This window comes from Passer domesticus, chromosome 28 (assembly GCF_036417665.1).
Source record: "Passer domesticus isolate bPasDom1 chromosome 28, bPasDom1.hap1, whole genome shotgun sequence".
Lineage (NCBI taxonomy): Eukaryota > Metazoa > Chordata > Aves > Passeriformes > Passeridae > Passer > Passer domesticus.
The window spans coordinates 920,844-941,429 of record NC_087501.1 but is presented as its reverse complement, the minus strand read 5'-3'; the positions used below and the strand labels follow the sequence as shown (position 1 = coordinate 941,429).

Here is a 20,586-nt window from a genome sequence, read left to right as displayed (position 1 = left end):
TCCCCATGTCCCCGCAGTGCCCCACGTGCCACCCCCATGTCCCTGCAGTGTCCCTGTGTCCCACACACTGTCCCCATGTCCCCACAGTGCCCCACGTGCCACCCCCATGTCCCCACGGTGTCCCCGTGCCCCACGTGCCACCCCCGTGTCCCCAGCCCGTGTGACACCGCAGTGCCCATCCCAGTCCAGCCAGTGCAGGATGTGACAAAACCAGTTTAAATAGAAAGGGGGGAGGGGCGCGGGGGGCTCAGCCCTTCCTGGGCCCCTTGTCCTTGTCCTTGTCCTTGTCCTTGTCCTTGTCCTTGGCCTTGGCCTTGTCCTTGTCCTTGTCCTTGAAGCAGGGGTTGCCCAGGCCCAGCCCTGTCCCCTGCGCGGTGTCCCCCGGCGTGTCCTCCCCCGCTGGCACCTGCGGCGCGGGCCCTGGGGGGACAGCGGGCACCGTGTCACTGTCCCTGTCCCCAGGGTGAGGGGACAGCGGGCACCGTGTCACTGTCCCTGTCCCCAGGCTGAGGGGACAGCGGGCACCGTGTCACTGTCCCTGTCCCCAGGGTGAGGGGACAGCGGGCACCGTGCCACTGTCCCTGTCCATGGGGAGGTGACACTGTCCCAGTGTCACACTGTTCCTGTCCCTGTCCCAGTGTCCCTGTCCTGTCCCTGTCCCCGAGGTGACACTGTCCTGGTGTCACACTGTCCCCGTGCCCGAGGTGACACTGTCCCAGTGGTCCCAGTGTCCCTGTCCCCGGGGAGGTGTCCCTGTCCTCGGGGGTGTGACACTGTCCCTGTCTCGGTGTCTGTGCCCCGGTGTCCCTGCCCCAGGGCTGTCCCTGTCGCGCTGTCCCTGTCCCTGTCCCTGTCCCTGTCGCGGTGTCCCTGTCCCTGTCGCAGTCCCTGTCCCTGTCCCTGTGTCCCTGTCCCTGTCCCTGTCCCGGTGTCCCTGTCCCAGTCCCTGTCCCTGTCACGGTGTCCCTGTCGCTGTCGCCCTGTCCCTGTCCCTGTCGCGCTGTCCCTGTCGCGCTGTCCCTGTCCCTGTCGCTGTCGCGCTGTCCCTGTCGCGCTGTCCCTGTCGCGGTGTCGCAGTCGCTGCCGTACCGATGTAGCTGAGCAGCACGGGCAGGAACGCCAGGCCGTGTGCCAGCCCCAGCGCGGTGACGATGAGGTTGAGGCGGAAGAAGAAGATGCGCACCAGGCGCGCCTTGGCGAACGCCAGCACGGCCACCCCCGGCAGGTTGGTCATGGCCACCCCCGCCACCACCTGCGGCGACAGCGGTGACACCGCCCGGCCGGGACAGCGGCCCGGGGGCATCGGGGACCCGCGGGGCCACCCCGGCCCAGGAGGTCCCGCGGTGTCACCCCCCAGCTCCAGAAGGGTTTGGGGTCCCGCAGTGCCACCCCCCGGCCCAGGACAGTTTGGGGTCCCACCATGCCACCCCCAGCCCCAAAAGGTCCCACAGTGTCACCCCCCCGGCCCAGGAGGGTTTGGGGTCCCGCGGTGCCACCCCCGGCCCCAAAAGGTCCCCTGGTGTCACCCCCTGGCCCCAGGAGGTCCCACGGTGTCATCCCTGGGCCCCAGGAGAGTTTGGGGTCCTGTGGTGTCCCCCCGGCCCCAGGAGGTCCCCTGGTGCCCCCCGTGCCCACCTTGCTGCCCATGGTGGCAGTGGCCTCAGCGGCTCGTGCCACCCGCGTGGGCTGGCGGCTGCGGGCGAAGGCGCAGGTGATGTGGGACACGAACTCCACCGAGATGCCCACGGCCTGGGGGGACACCGGGCTGGCACCCCGGGCACCGCTGTGCCCCCAGAGCCACCCTCTGTGCCACCAGAGCCACCCCCTGTGCCCCCAGAGCCACCACTGTGCCTCCAGAGCCACCCCCGTGCCCTCAGAGCCACCCCATGTCCCACCTCACATGTCCCAGTGCCACCCCATATGCCCCACGTCCCTGTGCCACCCCAGGTCTCTGTGCCACCCCACGTCCCCTGTGTCCCTGTGCCACCCTACTTCCCCATGCCGCCCAACGTGCCCCGTGTCCCCGTGCCACCCCTCACACCCCACGTCCCTGTGCCACCCCACGTTCCCCATGTCCCCACTGTCCCCTGTGCCATCCCACATCCCTGTGCCAACCCCGCCATGCCCCGTGCCCCATGTCCTCGCTGTCCCTTATGCCACCCCCTGTGCCCCGTGCCCCATGTCCCCATGCCACCCCCCGTGCCCGTGTCCCCGTGTCCCTGCCCGCACCGCCACGAGGTTGATGAGCGCCACGGCGTTGTAGGGCACTGCCCAGAGCGCCATGCAGCCCACGGTGCCCAGCAGCGCCATGGCGATGGTGAGCAGCGTGGCCAGGCTGGAGCGCACGTCCATGCCCAGCAGCAGGAAGGACACGGCGAAGGTGGGCACCAGGCACAGCGCCAGCGTCACCAGCCCCTCCACCACCACCGTCAGGTACTGCTCGTAGTACACGTACGTCACCCTGCGGGTGGCACCGCGCTGGCACCGGGCACGCGGGGAGGGGCACCCCAAAACGGGCACTGCGACCCCAAAACGGGCACCCCAGCACCCCAAAATGGACACTGGGCACCCCAAAACAGGCACTGGGACCCCAAAATGGGAACTGGGCACCCCAAACAGGCACTGCAACCCCAAAACGGGCACCCCAGCACCCCAAAACGGGCACTGGGCACCCCAAAACAGGCACTGGGAACACTGATATGGGCACTGGGACCCCAAACAGGCACTGGGACCCCAAACAGGCACTGGGACCCCAAAATGGGCACCAGGCACATTGATGTGGGCACTGGGCACCCCAAAACAGACATTAGGTAATGCGATATGGGCACCTGGACCCCAAAACGGGCACTGGATACTGTGATATGGGCACTGGGCACCCTGATATGGGCATTGGGCACCCCAAAACAGACACTGGACACTGTGATATGGGCACCAGGACCCCAAAATGGGAACTGGGCACACCAAAATGGGCACTGGATACCCTGATATGGGCATCCCAGCACCCACAGCACCCTGGGATGGGCACCCTGACCTGGGCATGGCTAACTGGGAACCCCTAAATGGGCACCCACACTGACCTGTGACCGGGGCACCCCCTTGAGACCCCCAACAGGGGCACTGGGGCACCCCCTGCACCCCAGATCGGGCACGCTGACCTGGGCACCGCTACCTGCCCCCCCCTCACCGGCCCCCCCGGTCCCCCGGGGCTGGCAGTGCCACTCACGTGTAGGGGAAGACGCGGAAGGCGGGGTCGGTGCCGGGCACGGCGCGCAGGGTGCTCGTGATGCGCTCTGCCAGGGCGCGGGCGGCGCGCAGGGCACTCGTGTACTCCTGGGACGTGCGCAGCGGGCGCTGGTACGCCATGAAACGCGTGGCTGCGGGCACGGCGCCGTCACTGGGGCAGCGGGCACTGGGGCAGTGGGAACTCGGAGCAGTGGGCACTGGGGCAGTGGGCACTGGGGCAGCGGGCACTGGGGTAGCGGGCACTCGGGGAGAGGGCACTGGGGCAGCTGGCACCACCGGGGCAGTGGGCACCATGGGGCAGCCATCACTTGGGACAGTGGGCACCATGGGGCAGTGGTCACTCTGTGGGCAGTGGGCACTCCGGGGGCAGTGGCCACTCCTGGTGGTCAGCAGTCACCCCTGGTGGTCAGTGGTCACCCCTGGTGGTCAGCAGTCACTCCTGGGTGTCAGTGGTCATCCTGGTGGTCAGTGGTCACCCCTGGTGGTCAGTGGTTGCCCTGGGTGTCAGTGGTCACTCCTGGTGTCAGTGGTCACCCTGGGTGTCAGTGGTCACTCTTGGTGGTCAGTGATCACCCTAGTGGTCAGCGGTCACTCCCAGGGCTCAGTGGTCACCCTGGTGGTCAATGGTCACCCCTGGGGGTCAGTGGTCACTCCGGTGGTCAGTGGTCACCCCGTCCCTGTCCCCGTGCCACCCGCACTCACCCAGGATGGTGCCGTTGGCGTCCATGCTCACCGCGGTGTCGTAGGCGCCCAGGCCACTGCGGGGACACGGGAGGGTCAGGGGACACCCGGGGACACCCGGGGACACCCGGGGACACCCAGGGGACACCCAGGGGACACCCGGGGACACCCAGGGGACAGCCAGGGGACACCCAGGGAACACCCAGGGACACCCAGGGGACACCCAGGGACACCCAGGGACACCCAGGGACACCCAGGGAACACCCAGGGACACCCGGGGACACCCAGGGGACACCCAGGGGACACCCAGGGGACACCCAGGGACACCCAGGGGACACCCAGGGGACAGCCAGGGACACCCAGGGGACACCCGGGGATACCCAGGGGACACCCAGGGGACACCCGGGGGACACCCAGGGGACACCCAGGGACACCCAGGGGACAGCCAGGGGACAGCCAGGGACACCCAGGGGACACCCGGGGATACCCAGGGGACACCCAGGGGACACCCGGGGACACCCAGGGACACCCAGGGGACACCCGGGGAGTGCCCACGCTGCTGTTCCTGTCCCCGGGTGTCACCACCCCCATGGCTGGCACTGAGTCCTGGGTGTCCCCACAGGTGCCACCCACCCCTGGGAGCCTCCACAGTGCCCAACTCCGTGTCCCCCTGGGCAGCATTTACCCCCGTGTGTCCCCCCAGCAGCACACCCCTGGCGTCACCGCGGTGCCACCCGTGCCACCACGGTGCCACTCACCCCTTGGCGCACTGCAGGGTGGGCCGGTCCTGCAGGAACCAGGGCAGGAAGCGCTGGAACTCCTCGGCCGTGGGGCGCCGCACCTTCTTCAGGCACTGGCCCAGGAGGCAGCTGGGGTCAGCTGCGGGCACACGGGGTCAGCGCGGGCCCCGCTCACACCGCGGGCACCCAGGGGCACCCAGGGGTGCAGGGGGGCCCGCACAGCAGGCACCAAGCAGGCGCCCAGGGGGCATCATGGTAGGTGCCCAGTGACCTCCCAATGGGCACCCAATGGACACACAATGATCACCCAGTGGGCATTCAATGGACACCTAATGGGCACCCAATGGACATCCAATGACCACCATGGTGGGCGCCCAAGGGACGCCCAATGGATGCTCAATGGGCACCCAGTGGACACCCAAGGGACACCCAGTGGACATAGAGTGGACACTCAGTGGGCATCCAATGGGCATCCAATGGGCACCCAATGACCACCCAATGGTCATCACGGTAGGTACCCAATGACCACCCAGTGGGCACCCAATGCCTGCCTAATGGACACCATAGTGGGCACCCAATGGCCACAGCAGTGGGCACCCAATGGCCACCCAACAGCCACCATGGTGGGCACCCAATGGCACCCAACAGCCACCATGGTGGGCATCCAATGGCCACCCAACAGCCACCCTACAGCCATCATGGTGGGCACCAATGGGCACCCAATGACCACCATGGTGGGCATCCAGTGGCCACCCAACAGCCACCCAATGGCCACCATGTTGGGCACCCAATGGCCACCCAAAAGCCCCCATGGTGGGCACCCAATGGGCACCCAACAGCCACCATGGTGGGCACCCAATGGCACCCAACAGCCACCATGGTGGGCACCCAATGGCCACCCAACAGCCACCCAATGGCCACCATGTTGGACACCCAATGGCACCCAATGGCACCCAATGGCCACCCAAAAGCCCCCCTGGTGGGCACCCAATGGCACCCAACAGCCACCATGGTGGGCACCCCATGGCAGCCAACACCACCATGGCGGGCACCCCGTGCCCCCGCAGCCCGTGCCCCGGCCGCACTCACTGCTGGTGGAGGGGCAGAACTCGCCCTTGTGCTCCCCGGCCTGGTAGATGCGGCAGCAGCGCACCGTGGGGTTCAGCCAGTCCAGGAAATCGTCCAGCCACGAGGTGGCCGGGATGGCCAGGTAGGACCTGGGGAGGGCACAGGGGGCTGGCAGGAGGCGGGCGCGGCCGGGCGGGCGGGCGCGGCGCGCGGGCACTCACGCGTTGGGGAAGCGCGTGGCCAGCTGGATGGTCTGCGTCAGCGAGTTGGTGTCGCAGCCCGCGCTGGAGCACACGGCGTTGGTGCCGTTCTCCGAGGAGAAGTCGAAGCCGCTCGTGGTGACGAAGTAGGTGGGGACGCCCACGGCCAGGTAGCGGTTCAGCTCCGAGAAGTACGGCAGCAGGTACGAGTCCTGGGGACAGCGGGGTGGCAGCGGTGGCACCCGCGGGGGCCCGAGGGGACGGAGGGCACAGGGGACAGAGGGGACAGAGGAGACAGAGAGGGCACAGAGGGGACACAGAGGGGACAGAGGGACACAGAGGGGACACAGAGGGGTCCCAAAGGAGTGCCACCATCCCAGCGGGTCCCCATACAGGGCCGTGCCACCCCTGCCACGTGTCCCCACGTCACAGCCCCACGTGTCCCCGTTCAGGGCCGTGTCACCCACCCAGCACCCACCGGTCTCAAAGGGGTCCCCCCATATGTCACCCCTACATGTCCCCAAGCCTCCCCATGGGGGGCACCCCCCGGATGTCCCCACAGGGCCCCCCTGTCCCCCCGTGTGTCCCCGCGGTGCCCGCTTGCGGTGCCCACCTCGGGCAGTGCCAGCTCCTGGTCCAGCCCCACGGACACGTGGAAGAGCAGGAAGAGCCCGGCGCAGGCCAGGAACAGGAACAGCAGCACCTGGGGGAGGGGGGCTCAGAGACCCCACCCCAAACCCCAGAGACCCCCGGGACCCCAAAACCCCAGAGACCCCCAAACCCACAGAGACCCCTGGGACCCCCAAACCTCAGAGACCCCCCAACCCCAAACCCACAGAGACCCCCAAACCCACAGAGACCCCTGGGACCCCAAAACCCCCACAGAGACCCCCGGAACCCCCAAACCTCAGAGACCCCCCAACCCCAAACCCACAGAGACCCCCAAACCCGCAGAGACCCCCTGGGACCCCAAACTCCCACAGAGACCCCCCAAACCCCAAACTCCCACAGATCCCCCAGGACCCCAAAACCCACAGAGACCCCTCGTGTCACCCCAAACCCCTCACACAACCCCAGTGCCCCCTGTGCCCCCCATTCCCGTGTCCCTCAGTGCCCCCCATTGTCCCCCAATGCCCCCCAATGCCCCCCATGCCCCCAATGCCCCCCAATGCCCCCAATGCCCCCCGTGCCCCCCATGTCCCCCGTGCCCCCCCTGTGCCCTTGTCCCCCAATGCCCCCCGTGCCCCCATGCCCCCTGTGCCCCCGTGCCCATGCCCTCACCACGGCGGGCCGCACCAGGGGGTGCAGCAGCACGGGGGTGTAGAAGCGCTCGAGGAGGGGGCGCAGCAGCCCCCGGCCCCCCCCGGCCGTGCCCCCCTTGCCATCCCCGCAGCAGCAGCAGAGGTCGAAGCGCCCGGCCTGCGGGCACGGGGGGGTTGGCACGGCTCCTTTGTGCCCCCCCCGTGCCCCGCGGGTGTCCCCTGCCCACCCTGGGCACAGCCGGGGGACCCTCACCCACCCCGGGGACCCTCACCCACCCCCGGGGTCCCTGTGCCCACCCTGGGGATCCTCACACCCACCTTGGGATCCCCATGGTCACCCTGGGGACCCTCTCACCCACCCTGTGCCCACCCTGGGGCCCCTCTCGCCCACCCCTCGCACCCAGCCCGTGCCCCCCGCCCTGGCCCCGCGGTGCCCCCGGTGCCACCTCCTGTCGCCGCCTGTCCAGCGCCACCAGCGCCACAAACCCCGACATCTGCAGCACGAAGTCCAGCGCGATGGCGAGCGCGGCCGTCAGCGCGAAGGTCCGCACGGCTGGCATGGACGAGAGGGCACCTGCGGGACCCCCGGGTCACCGAGACCCCCTGGCACCCCCCTGGCACCCCCGGGTCAGCGGGACATGCCCGGACACACCGCTGGCATCCCCGTGTCACCCCTCGGTGTCACCCCCGTGCCAGCCCTGCCACACCCCCCACCGCCCGTGCCCGTTGTTCCCCATGTCCCTGTGCCCACCCTGTGCCCCCCAGTGTGCCCCCATGTCCCAGTGCCCGCCGTGCCCGCGGTGCCCCCGCACCGAGGAGGAAGCAGACGGTCTCGGAGAGGCTGCAGAGCAGCATGCTCGGTGCCACCTGTGCCAGCACCCGCCCCAGGTGCTGCTCCCGCGTCTCGCCCGGCTCCGGCTGCGACTGCTGCTGCCAGGGAGGGGGGTCAGGGCCGGCCCGGGCACCCCCAGACCCGGGGGGCACCCGGCGGCACCCCCAGACCCCAAACTCCCCCATGCCCACAGGTGCCCACCTTGCCCTATGCGGATCCCTGTCCTGAAATGTGCCCCCACCCCCGGTGCCCCCCACCCCGCTGGCTCCCCCGAAGCCCTCGCTGCTCCCCAGATCCCAAACACTCCGGTGCCCCCCGGTGCCCCCCGTTCTCTCCCACCCCCCAAGCCCCCCCATCTCCCGGTGCCCCCGTGCCCCCGTGCCCCCCGGTGCCCCCGGTGCCGCACCTGCAGCTCCTGCACGAAGATGAAGATGTTGTCGGCGCCCACGGCCAGCACGAGGAAGGGCACGACCTCGATGATGATGAGGGACGAGCGCAGCCCCAGCAGCGCCAGCAGCCCCATGGCGGCCAGCACGGCGCCCAGCACCACCGCGATGCCCCCCAGCGCCAGCGTCACCTTGGACTCCACCTGCGGCACCCGCGGGGGGCACCCCGGCTCAGCACCCCCGAGTGGGCACCCCGAACCCCCCGGGGCTCACAAAAACCCTCCGCCACCCCCGAACCCCCCCGAGCCCCCCAAATCGACCCGGAGCTCACCAGGACTCTCCGCCAGGCCGTGTACTCGCCCAGGGCCAGCGCGATGTAGGCGAACACCAGCAGGTAGCTGGTGGCGAACACCGGCAGGTCCTCCCCGCTCGTGCGGTTGATCTCGTCCTCCAGAGAGCGCTGAGGGGACAGCGACAGCGACAGCCACAGCTGGGGGCACCGGGGCACGGGGGCACCGGGGGCACGGGGGGCATGGGGGACATGGAGGAGGGACAGGGACATGGGGACACCGGGGACATGGAAGGGGCACAGGGACACTGGGGACACCAGGGATGTGAGGGGCACTGGGGGAACCGAGGGCAGGGGGACACGAGGGGCACCAGGGACATGGGGACATGGGTGGCACCAGGGTCACGGGGACATAGAGGGGGGGACAGGGACGTGGGGAACACTGGGGGAACTGAGGGCAGGGGGGGCACTGGGGCACGGGGACATGGAAGGGGCACAGGGACACGGGGGGCAGTGGGGACATGAAGGGGACACGGGGTTCACTGAGGCCACTACGGACACCGTGACACAGGTGACATCGGGAACATGGGGGTCACGCAGGACACATAGGGACACGGAGGGGACACGGAGGGACATGGAGGGACATGGAGGGGACACGGGGTTCACTGAGGCCACTACAGACACCGTGACACTGGTGACATTGGGAACACGGTGGTCACACAGGAGACACATAGGGACATGGAAGGGACACGGAGGGACACAGGGGACACGGAGGGGACATGGAGGGGACACGGAGGGGACACTGAGGGGACATGGGGGACACGGAGGACACAGGGGACACGGGGGACACGGAGGGGACACGGAGGGGCACGGCCGCACCTCGGCCATGAAGGTGACCGAGAGGTTGTGGCGGTGGCGGCGCTGGAAGTCGCGCACCACGCGCAGGAACTGCCGCTCCCAGCTCAGCGCCCACTCGAGGCGCGGGTCCCCCGCGGGGAAGTTGTTCAGCGAGTAGGTGACGATCAGCGCCTCGGCCTCCGTGTACTCCGACTCTGCGGGAACACGGCGGTCACGGCGCGGGGACACCTCGGGGACCCCTCGGGGCCCCCCCAGCGCCCCGGCCCCCCCGTACCGCGGTAGCCGCCCAGCGCGATGTAGGGGAACACGGGCCCGCCGTACTCGGCCATGCAGCTCAGCTCCAGCGCCGTGATGTCCTTGAAGGAGAGCGGGGAGCTGGAGGCGACAGGGCCGGGCCGTCAGCGGGGGCAGCGCCCGCCCGGCCCCCGCCCCGCGCCCGCTGCCAACCCGCGGGCACCCCGGCCACTGTGGGGGACGCGTGGGTGGCACCGCAGAGACACGGCCTGATGCCCAACAGGGATGGGGACACCCGGGGGACAGCCCAGAAACACGGCCTGGCGCCCAACAGAGATGGGGACATGTGGGTGGCACCCTGAACCCGCATGGGCATTGTCCCAGCCCCAAAACTGGGCACCCCACGGGCACCGTGCCATGTCCAGCACCCCTTGGGCATCACCCCAACCCCACAGCTGGCCACCCCACGGGCACCATGCCACAGGGGGCACCCCACAGATGTCACCCCAACCCCACAGCAGGGCACCCCGCGGTGCCCGTGGCACCCACTTGACGCAGTAGATGAGGTGGTCGTGCCAGTCCACGGTGCCCTGCTGCTTGCCGTCCTGCCAGGCGCTGAGCGCCAGGTGGCTGCGGTTGTTCTGGAAGTACTGCGTGACGCTGTTGACGGCGCAGTCGCCCACGCCGGGCGCTGCGGGGTTCAGCGGGGCGTAGCACACGTCCTGCAGGCTGACGTTCCTGCCCGCGCCCGCTGCCCACGCCGTGGTGCCCGCCAGCGTCTCCTGCAGCTCCAGCAGCGCCAGCAGCACGTCCTGCGCCAGCACCCCGCTGAAGTTCTTGGTGCCCAGCACCACCGAGTCATAGGTGAGGCCGGCGCGCCCCGGCGCCGTCACGATCACCTGGTTGGTGCGCAGGAAGGGCCCGAAGTGGCGGTCGTGGAACTCCTTCTCCTGCCTGGCACGGCTGCCCGGCGCCGACCACAGCTCCACGGGGTCCGTGGTCAGCTGCAGGGTCACCAGCCCGGCCGAGAGCCCCCCGGCCACCGCCACGGCCACCGCCAGCACGGCCACCGGCCACGCGGCCACCAGCGTGCCCCAGCGGCGGAACGCCCGCTCCAGGCCGCGCTGCCAGGCCTCGCTGGCCCGCTGCGAGCACCCGCGGGCACGCGGCTTCAGCGGCGCCTTGGCCGCGCCCCGCCGGCGCAGCACGGCCACCAGGAAGGCCAGGGCGAGCGCGGCGAAGAGCGCGGCGCAGATGACCAGCACGCCGTCGGCGCGGCCGATGCGGAAGGGCGGCGGCGGCTCGGCGGGCGGCGCCACGGGCGGGCAGGCCTGGGCGCAGTCCTGGCACGAGCACGGCTCCTGGTCGGCGCTGGGCGCTTGGTCGCAGCGCCAGGCGGGCGCGTCCAGCGGGACGATGCCCTGGCCGGGCTCGGAGCCGTTGGGCAGCAGCTGGAAGTCGATCTGCAGCGGCGCCAGCCCGTTGTTCTTGTCGCCCTGGTAGTCCAGCCAGCGCTGGGCCGTGCACAGCTGGGCGCCGTAGCGCCCGCACATGGTGGAGATGGCATAGCCGCCCGTGGCGGGCAGCCGCACGCCCTGGCACGAGGTGAAGGCGGCCTCGGCGTAGCGGCGGCGGTAGAAGAGCTGGTACTCCAGCACGGCGCTGGCGCCGGGCACCACCGTGTAGTTGGCCACGCGGGTGACGTTGGTGAAGAGGCTCTGGTCGGGGCTGCAGATGTTGTGGCAGTAGAGGTTGGCGAAGTTGCGGGCGCAGGCCGGGCACCGCGCCAGCACGGTGCCCGAGAGCCCCACGCTGATGCGCAGCGCGCTCAGCTGCCCGTAGCTGCAGCACACCCGCGTGGTCTCGTTGTCCCCCCGTGCCAGCTCGGGGCACACGACGCGCAGCAGGGACAGCAGCGCGCCCTGCGCCACCCGCGCCGGCGTGTTGGACAGGCAGGGCACCTTGGAGGGCACCAGCGACACGTTGACCTCGGGGTTGCGCCCGCACTCGCCGTAGAAGGCGCAGACGCCGGCCTGGCGCACGGGGGTCAGCGACGGCGACGCCTGCGGGGACGGGGTGGTGGCACGGTGGTGGCACCTTGAGGGGGGCCTGGTGGGCACCACAGCCGGGGCACCGTCGGTTCCTCCAAATGGCGCCCAGTGGGCACCATGGCATTGTCCCCGCATTCTGCCACCTCCAGTTCCTCCAAGTGTCACCCAAATGTCACCCAGTGGGCACCACAGCAGTGTCCCCCCACTCTGCCACCTTCAGTTCCCCCAAATGTCACCCAGTTGGCACCACAAGGGTGTCCCCTGGCTCTGCCCACCCCAAACGTTCCGAATGCCACCCGAATGTCACCAGGCGGGCACGGCACCGGTGTCCCCCCGGCTCTGCCACCCTCAGCCCCCAAATGTCACCGCAGCGGTGCCCCCCCGGTGCCACCCCCAGTGCCCGCCCCGCGTCCCTCCCAGTGCCACCCGCGGTGTCCCCTGTCCCCTACCAGCGCCAGGAGCGCGGCCAGGAGGGCGCCGGGCAGTGCCAGGGAGGCGGCCATGCTGACAGGGCTGTCCCCGAGTGCCACCCGCGCCTTTAAAGCCCCCCCGCCCCCCGGTGCCAGCTGGGGAGGGCACCGCTGGCCTGATGGCAGCGGGGCCAATCAGCCCCGGGGCCGGATCGATCATTAACCCGATCATCGATCGATCGGGGCGGGGCCCGGCGGGGCGGGGTGGCACCCCGCGGGGCACGGCGTGGCACTGCCACCCCTGTGGCAGCAGGCGGCACCCGTGGGAACCGACATGGGGAGAAAACGGGGATTTATGCTCAGGGTGGCATCAGGGGCACCCACGGGCACCGGTTTGGGGACAAACGCAGGAATTTGGGAGCGGGGGTGGCACAGGGTGGCAGCAGGACGTCACCACGGGCACCGCTGACAGCGCCGGTGCCACATCCCGGGGTGGTGCCCTGCTGTCCCCCACGCCGAGGGCAGGGCTGTGCCAGGGCCACCTTGGTGCCATCCCGGTGGTGACAGAGCCAGCCGGGTGCCATCCTCGTGTGCCAGGGCCACCCCTGTGCCCTCTGTCCCAGTGACATCCCAGCGGTGCCACTGCCACCCCTTGTGTGCCATCCTGGTGGTGACCTGGGTCATCTTGGTGCCATCCCGGTGTGACAGTGCCATGCCATCCCAGTGCCCTCTGTCCCGGGTGGCTCCAGGGCCCTGGACCCTGCTCGGTGCCATCCCAGTGCCATCCCAGTGCCCTCTGTCCCCGCCGGGTTCAGGGCCCTGGACCCCGCTCGGTGCCACGCCCGTCCCCGATGCCACCAGGGTGGGGCAGTGCCACCCCCGCCCTCCCCGGGTCCCGGTGCCACCCCCGAGCCCGCGCCGGGTCCCCAGGGATGCCACCCCCCGATGCCATCGGTGCCACCCCCGCAGTGTCCCCAGGGATGCCACCCCCGATGCCACCTGTGCCACCCGCGGGTGTCCTTGTGCCGCTCTTTATGGCCCTGGTGGCCTTGGGGAGAAAAAGGGGGTGACAGATAAGGGGGGGGGACAGATAACGGGGCACAGATAACGGGGGACACTGCCCTGGCGCCGCCCTGGCACCTTTGCCCACACCAGCGTCACCCGCCTGTCCCCAGCCCAGCCTGGCACCGCGCCCAGCCCGGCCCCGCCACGCAGCCACCGAGGGACACCGGGGAGGCTCCTGGGCACCTTTATTGTCACCAGCCCCCGGCGGGGCACGGGATGGCACAGGTGGGTCCCCAGGGGCTCGGGGGGTGCCCCCAGCCGTGCCAGGCTCAGGGGGTGCCCGCTGCCCCCCGTTTGTTCCCTCGCCGGGTGAACCTGAAGCTCTGCAGGGGATTCCCGGAGCGGGGCTGCGAAACAGGGGGGGCACGGAGGGGTCAGGGGGGTTTGGGGGGATTTGGGGGGATTTTGGGGTTCAGAGGAGGATTTGGGGGATTTTGGGGGAGATTTGGGGGGATTTAGGGGGAGATTTGGGGGTTCAACAGGGATTTTGGGGATGGAATTTGGGGATTTTGGGGTTCAGGGGGGATTTGGGGGCAGGATTTAGGGGATTTTGGGGTGGGATTTAGGGGATTTTGGGGTGGGATTTTGGGGATTCACGGTTCAGCAGGAATTTTGGGGGTGGAATTTGGGGGATTCTGAGGTTCAGGGGGGATTTCGGGGGAACTTGGGGGGATTTTGGGGGGGATTTGGGGTCCCTCACCTTGCTGCCCCCCCGCCGGGCCCCGGCCCCTCGGGGACATTTCCTCTTTTTGGGGTTGGGGTCGGCGATGCCGCGGAGACTGGGGGGCACTGGGGGGGCAAAAGGGATCAGCGCACCCCAAAACCCAAATTCACCCCACTGCCCACCCCAAAACCCCAAATTCACCCCACTGCCCACCCCAAAACCCAAATTCACCCCACTGCCCACCCCAAAACCACCCCCAGACCCCCATTTCCCCCATTTTTCCCTTTTATTTCCCCAAAATTTCAATTTTTTCCCCCATTTTTCCCCAACTTCCCCCATTTCTGGTACCCAGGTACTCGTGCCCATGGCCCAGGTGTGGCTGACCCCACTCCCATTTCCCCAGTTTTTACCCCATTTTTTCCCCAAAATTTCCATTTTTCCCCCATTTTTTCCCCCAGAATTTCAGTTTTTTCCCCAAAAATTCAATTTTCCCCCCATTTTCCCCCAGTTTCCCCCCGTTCTGGTACCCAGGTAGTCGGGCACGTGGCCCAGGTGTGGCTGCACGCTGGCCGGGTGCAGGGGCCGGTCGTGCCTCAGCGCCTGCAGGTCCCGGGGATTGTCCTCAAAATACACCTGGAACCCATTCATTAACCCTTCATTAATCACCAATCACTAATTAACCAATCAATCAGCCACTGGGCCAGGGAAATTCCTCCCCTAGACTGAACTGGGTGACATTAAAATGGCAAAAATGGGATTAAAATGGAGGGGTTGGGGAGGAAATTCCAGGATTTGGGGTTTTTGCCCCACTTTGGGGTTTTTATCCTATTTGGGGGTTTTTAGCTCTATTTTGGGGTTTTTTTATCCCATTTTTAAAGGATTTTATCCCGATTTGGGTTTTTTTATCCCATTTTGGGGTTTTTATCCCAATTCTGGGGGTTTTTCCACCCCCATTTTGGGGTTTCTATCTCAGTTTTGGGAGGTTTTATCCCATTTTGTAAAGACATTTTTCCCCATTTTCAGGGGTTTTATCCCCATTGAAGAGGTTTTTATCCCAATTTTGGGGTTTTTATCCCGATTTTGGGGTTTTCCCCCCGGTTTTGGGGTCTCACCTTGAGCTTCTCGCAGTTGAGCAGCTCCTGGCGCAGCTCCCGCAGCCGCGCCTCGCGCACGGCCTGCTTGGTGACAGCACGCATGGCGTCCTGGGGACACGGGGACATGGGGACATGGGGACAACATTGGGGACAGCAATGGGGACATTGGGGACAGCACAGGGACATGGGGACAGCATTGGGGACATGGGGACAGCAATGGGGACATTGGGGACAGCAGGGACAGGCCTGCTTGGTGACAGCACGCATGGCGTCCTGGGGACAGCAATGGGGACATTGGGGACAGCAGGACACCCCCATGGCATCCTGGGGACACTGGGACATCCCTGGGGACCCCCCACCAGTGCATCCTCAGGAGGGGACACGGGGTGGCAGCAGCCCCCTGGTGTCCCCTCGGTGTCCCCTCGGTGTCCCCCCTGTCCCCTCAGTGTCCCCCCTGTCCCCTCGGTGTCCCTGCTGTCCCCTCGGTGTCCCCCTGTCCCCTCGGTGTCCCCCTGTCCTCTCGGTGTCCCCCTGTCCCCTCGGTGTCCCCCTGTCTCCTCAGTGTCCCCCTGACCCCTCGGTGTCCCCCTGTCCCCCCGGTGTCCCTCACCCTGCAGCGGTACCGCAGCGTCTCGATCTCCTCCATGCGGAACTCGTAGGGCTGCAGCATGGACTGCCCGTTCTCTGTGGGGACACGGGGCCACTCGCTGTCACCTCAGCGTCCCCAAGCCCCCCTGACACCCCCCCCCACCGTGTCCCCAAGTGCCACCTGCTGCCAGCGTGTCCTCGATGCGCCGCAGCCCCTCCAGCTCGTCGGGCAGTGCCAGCGTCAGCGCCGTGCCAGGGCTGTCCCCACGTGCCGTCCTGGGGACAGGGACACCGTGGGGACACCGTGGGGACACCCCCTGACACCCTGGGGACACCCTGATACCCCTGGGGACAGGGACACCGTGGGGACAGGGACACCGTGGGGACACCCCCTGACACCCTGGGGACGGGGGACACGCTGGGACACGTGGACATCCCTGGGAACACCTCAGACCCCTGGTGACCCCGTGGTGGCCCCGGTGACCCCGTGGTGGCCCCGTGGTGGCCCCGGTGACACACCTGCCCACGCGGTGGATGTAGGTCTCCACGGAGTTGGGGACATCGAAGTTGATGACGGCGGCGACGTTCTGGAAATCGATGCCGCGGGAGACGCCGAACTCGGGGTCCTGGGGACACTGCGGGGGCTGTCCCTTCCTGTCACCCTTCTTGTCACCCTTCTTGTCACACTTCCTGGAGGGACACGGGCACAGTCAGGGACATGGGGACATTGTGGGGGCTGTCACCTCCTCTCACCCTTCCTGGGGACACGGGCACAGTCAGTGCCACTGCGCTGTCCCCAGTGCCACCCCATGTCCCCAGTGTCCCCAGCTGACCTGGCCGTGCCCTGGCTGTCCCCATGTCCCCAGTGCCACCCCATGTCCCCATGTCCCCAGGCTGACCTGGCCGTGCCCCCCCTGCGCGGGCGGTGCCGGGGGGGCTCCGCCGGCCCCTCCTCGTCGGTGGCCACGATGTAATCGTAGAGACCCCGGTTAAACTGGGCGATGACGTGGCACCTGTGGCACAGGGACACCCCAGTGTCACCTGGGACAGGGACAGGGATTGACAGCACCAACAGGAAACCCCACCCCACAAACCCCACCCCACAAACCCCACCCCACAAACCCCCCCAGCACTCACCAGGATCTCACAGGCAGCTGCGGGTTCAGGGCACAAAAGGGAATTCCCACAAACCCCACCCCATAAATCCCATCCCACAATTCCTGCTCCACTTCCACTCTGAAATCAATAGGACCAGGTGAAGACCCAGGAATTTAGGACTCAAATGGGAATTCCCATAAACCCAACCCCACAAACCTCCCGGACTCACCAGAATCTCACAGACGGCTGCAGGATGAGGGCACAAACGGGAATTCCCACAGACCCCACCCCACAAATCCCACTCCCTAAATCCCACCCCACAAACCCAACCCCATAAATCCCCCCAGCCTCACCGGGAGCGCGCGGGCAGCTGCGGGTTGAGGACAAAAGCAGGAATTCCCACAGACCCCACCCCACAAAGCCCCCAGGCTCACCGGGAGCGCGCGGGCAGCTGCGGGTTGAGCGCGCAGGCGGCGATCCCGAACTGCTCCAGGAAGAGCTTGAGGCGGAAGGCCCGGGGCAGGCTGCCCACGAAGAGCAGCGCCCGGCCCCGCAGCAGCCGCAGCTTCAGCAGCGCCGCCAGCAGCAGGAACTTGTCCTCCTCGGAGCCACAGCGCAGCTGGAACTGCTGCAGCTGGGAACGGCCGGGCAGCCGGGGCTCGGGGGGCACCACCTGCACCTGGGGTTTGGGATTTGGGGTGAAAAACCCGAAATTGGGGACTGGGGAACTGCTGCAGCTGGGAATGGCCCGGGAGACGGGGCTCGGGGGGCCCCACCTGCACCTGGGGTTTGGGATTTGGGGTTAAAATCCCAAAAATGGGCACTGGGGAACTGCCCCGGGGGCACAACCTTCACCTGGAATGGGATTTGGGTTTAAAAATCCAAAACTGGGGACTGGGGAACTGCTGGAGATGAGGGTCTGGGGACAGAACCTGCACCTGGAATGGGGTTTGGGGTGAAAATCCCAAAACTGGGGAGTGGGGAACTGCCCCAGGGGCACAACCTGCACCTGGATTGGGATTTGGGGTCAGGATCCCAAAAACAGGGATTGGGGAACTGGAATTCCCAGGGAATTTGGGGTCAGGGATGGGAAATGGGGGGTGGTGCTCCCAAATCCCGGTGTTTTCCATCTCTGTGCCCACTGCAGATCCCCAAACCTCACCCCAGACCCCCCAAATGCCCCAATGCTCACGGGGTTGTGCAGCACCAGCTCCTGCAGCGCCTCCAGCTCGGGGTTCAGGGTGGCCGACACCAGCAGGGCCTGGTAGATCTTGGGCATGTGGCTGGGGGGGCACGGGGGGTCAGGGGCACCCCAAAACCCCCCCGGGCACCCCAGAGTCCCCCTGAGTGCCCCAAGACTGCCCAGAACACCCCAAAACTGCTGAGAAACCCCCATAACCCTTCAGTGCTCCCAAAAACCTCAAAGACCCCAAAACCCTCAGAGCCCCCCAAATTCTCAGTGAAATCTCAAAGCCCCAAAACCTCTCAGGGAGCCCCAAAACCTCTGAGAACCCCAAAATGGTGAGTGCCCCCAAAACCTCTCAGGGAACCCCAAAACCCTCAGTGCCCCAAAAACCTCTCGGGGAACCCCAAAACCTCTGAGAACCCCAAAACCCTCAGTGCCCCCAAAACCTCTCAGGGAGCCCCAAAACTTTAAAGACCCCAAAACCCTCACTGTCCCATCACTGTCCCCATGTCCTCACTGTCCCGTGTCCCCTCCCACTGCCCTCTCACTGTCCTCAGTGTCCCCCTCCATTACCCCCTCACTGTCCCCACGTTCCCTCCAATTGTCCCATCCATGTCCTTCCCACTGTCCCCCTGACTGTCCTCTCAGTGTCCCCTCCCTGTCCTCCTGTGTTCTTCTCTGTGCCCTCCCTGTGTCCCCTGCTGTCCCCTCCATGTCCCGAGTGTCCCCTGGATGTCCCTGGGTGTTCCCTGGGTGTCCCCCCGCTGTCCCCTCAGTGTCCCCCGCTGTCCCCTCAGTGTCCCCGCTGTCCCCACCAGAGCAGGGCGCGGATGTCGTCCCCGAAGCCGAAGGACAGCAGCAGGTCGGCCTCGTCCAGCACCAGCAGCTCCAGGCACGGCCGCAGCGCCAGGCTGTGCCCGGCCACGTGCGCCAGGACACGGCCCGGGGTGCCCACCACCACGTCTGGCTGCTCCATCAGCACCGGCCTGGGGACACCGGGGTCAGGGACAGCCAGGGGACAGCCAGGGGACAGCCAGGGAGGGGCCAGGGACACCCAGCAACACCCAGGACATTGAGGGGACACCCAGGGGACATGGAGGGACACCCAGGGAGAGGTGAGGGACACCCAGGGAAGGGTGAGGGACACCCAGGGGACATGGAGGGACACCCAGGGAGGGGTCAGGGACACCCAGGGAAGGGTGAGGGACACCCAGGGGACACCCAGGGGACACCCAGAGACACCCAGGACATCGAGGGGACACCCAGGGAGGGGTCAGGGACACCCAGGGGACACCCAGGACATTGAGGGGACACCCAGGGAGGGGTCAGGGACACCCAGAGACACCCAGGACATCGAGGGGATACCCAGGGAGGGGTCAGGGAGACCCAGGGGACACCCAGGACATTGAGAGGACACGCAGGGAGGGGTCAGTGCCAGGCTGTGCCCAGCCACGCGTGCCACCACCGTGTCCAGCTGCTCCATCAGGGGACACACGGGGTCAGGGGGGCTTGGGGACAGTGAGGGGACACCGGAAGGGCCGGGGGCCGGGCACTGACCGCTGCTCGGCGAGGTCCGAGTGGCCGCAGAGCTCGGCCACGCGCAGCTGGCGGGCGCAGAAGGCGGCCAGGCGGCGCAGGGTGTGCCCCACCTGCCGCGCCAGCTCCGCCGAGGGCACCAGCACCAGCGCCCGCACGGCCTGCGGCACGGCCGGGGACGCCTGGGGACACGGGGACATCAGCCTGGCCCTGCCCAGCCCGGCCCTGCCCTGCCCAGCCCAGCCCGGGGCACTGCTGGGGACACACAGAGGGGACACCACGCTCACCCCCAGTGCCACCACCCCCTGTCCTTCAGTGTCCCCCAATGTCCCCAGGGGCCAGTCCCGCCAGTGCCACCCCCACAGCCCCACCCCACTCCTGTCCCCAGTGCCACCCAGTGCTCCCAGTGCCACCCAATTCCTCCCACCCCAAATCCCCCAGTTCCCCCCAGTATCCCCAGTGCCCCCAGTTCCCCCTCACCTCCTTGAGGCGCAGCAGTTTGTGCAGCAGCGGCAGCCCGTACGCTCCGGTTTTCCCCGAGCCCGTCCTGGCCCGGGCCAGCAGGTCGCGGCCCTCCAGGGCCAGCGGGATGGCGCGGGCCTGGATGGCCGTGGGCGCTGCCCAGCCCAGCTCCGCCACCGCCTGCGGGCAGCGCCACGGTGACCGCCCGGCCCCGGTGCCGCCCGCGGGCAGCGCCGTGCCAGGGGGACGGGCCCCGGTGTCCCCTCAGCCCCCCACCCCTCCCGGGACCCCGGCGATCGCTGCCCGCAACCCCCCGCCCTGCCCAGCCGAACGCTGCCCCGCTGCCGCTGCCCCTCACCCTCAGCAGCCGCCCGTCCAGCCCCATGTGCTCGAACCCCTTCTCCTCCATCTCTGCCGCCATCTTGGCCCCACCGCCCACACACACAGAGCACACTTCCGGTCGAGCTGCGCCGCCCACAGACACTTCCGGTGGAGCGTCCAGAGCGCCTTCAGGGCGGCTGGAAGCTTACAGCGCCCCCTGGCGGTGGAGGACTAACAGCACCCCTGACACCCCAAAATCCCCCCGGGGTCGATTTTTGGGGGGAAACCGCACTTTGGGCAGGCAGCTGAACGCCTGGA

General features: G+C 67.9%; 2 protein-coding genes across 2 annotated transcripts; both read right to left on the bottom strand.

Annotated features, from left to right (window-relative positions):
* Positions 1–209: 209 nt before the first annotated feature.
* Positions 210–12,164, bottom strand: NPC1L1 (NPC1 like intracellular cholesterol transporter 1). Its single transcript, XM_064400216.1, has 18 exons — positions 10,343–12,164; positions 9,834–9,934; positions 9,581–9,753; positions 8,744–8,872; positions 8,433–8,615; positions 8,007–8,124; positions 7,641–7,768; positions 7,214–7,351; positions 6,546–6,635; positions 5,954–6,144; positions 5,754–5,881; positions 4,683–4,803; positions 3,946–4,001; positions 3,224–3,374; positions 2,230–2,461; positions 1,636–1,749; positions 1,090–1,252; positions 210–420 (listed from the first exon to the last, which is right to left on the bottom strand). Exons 1-18 carry the CDS (start codon positions 11,977–11,979, stop codon positions 248–250), a joined length of 4,026 nt encoding a protein of 1,341 aa, XP_064256286.1. The 5' UTR covers positions 11,980–12,164; the 3' UTR covers positions 210–247.
* A 1,323-nt stretch (positions 12,165–13,487) lies between these two features.
* Positions 13,488–20,411, bottom strand: DDX56 (DEAD-box helicase 56). The gene is made up of 14 exons (XM_064400455.1): positions 20,306–20,411; positions 19,966–20,127; positions 19,507–19,667; positions 18,765–18,935; positions 17,956–18,046; positions 17,198–17,442; positions 16,565–16,678; positions 16,185–16,355; positions 15,847–15,941; positions 15,688–15,761; positions 15,096–15,185; positions 14,511–14,616; positions 14,020–14,108; positions 13,488–13,666 (listed from the first exon to the last, which is right to left on the bottom strand). The coding sequence occupies exons 1-14, from the start codon at positions 20,366–20,368 to the stop codon at positions 13,589–13,591; spliced, it is 1,710 nt and encodes a 569-aa protein (XP_064256525.1). The 5' UTR covers positions 20,369–20,411; the 3' UTR covers positions 13,488–13,588.
* Positions 20,412–20,586: the final 175 nt, after the last annotated feature.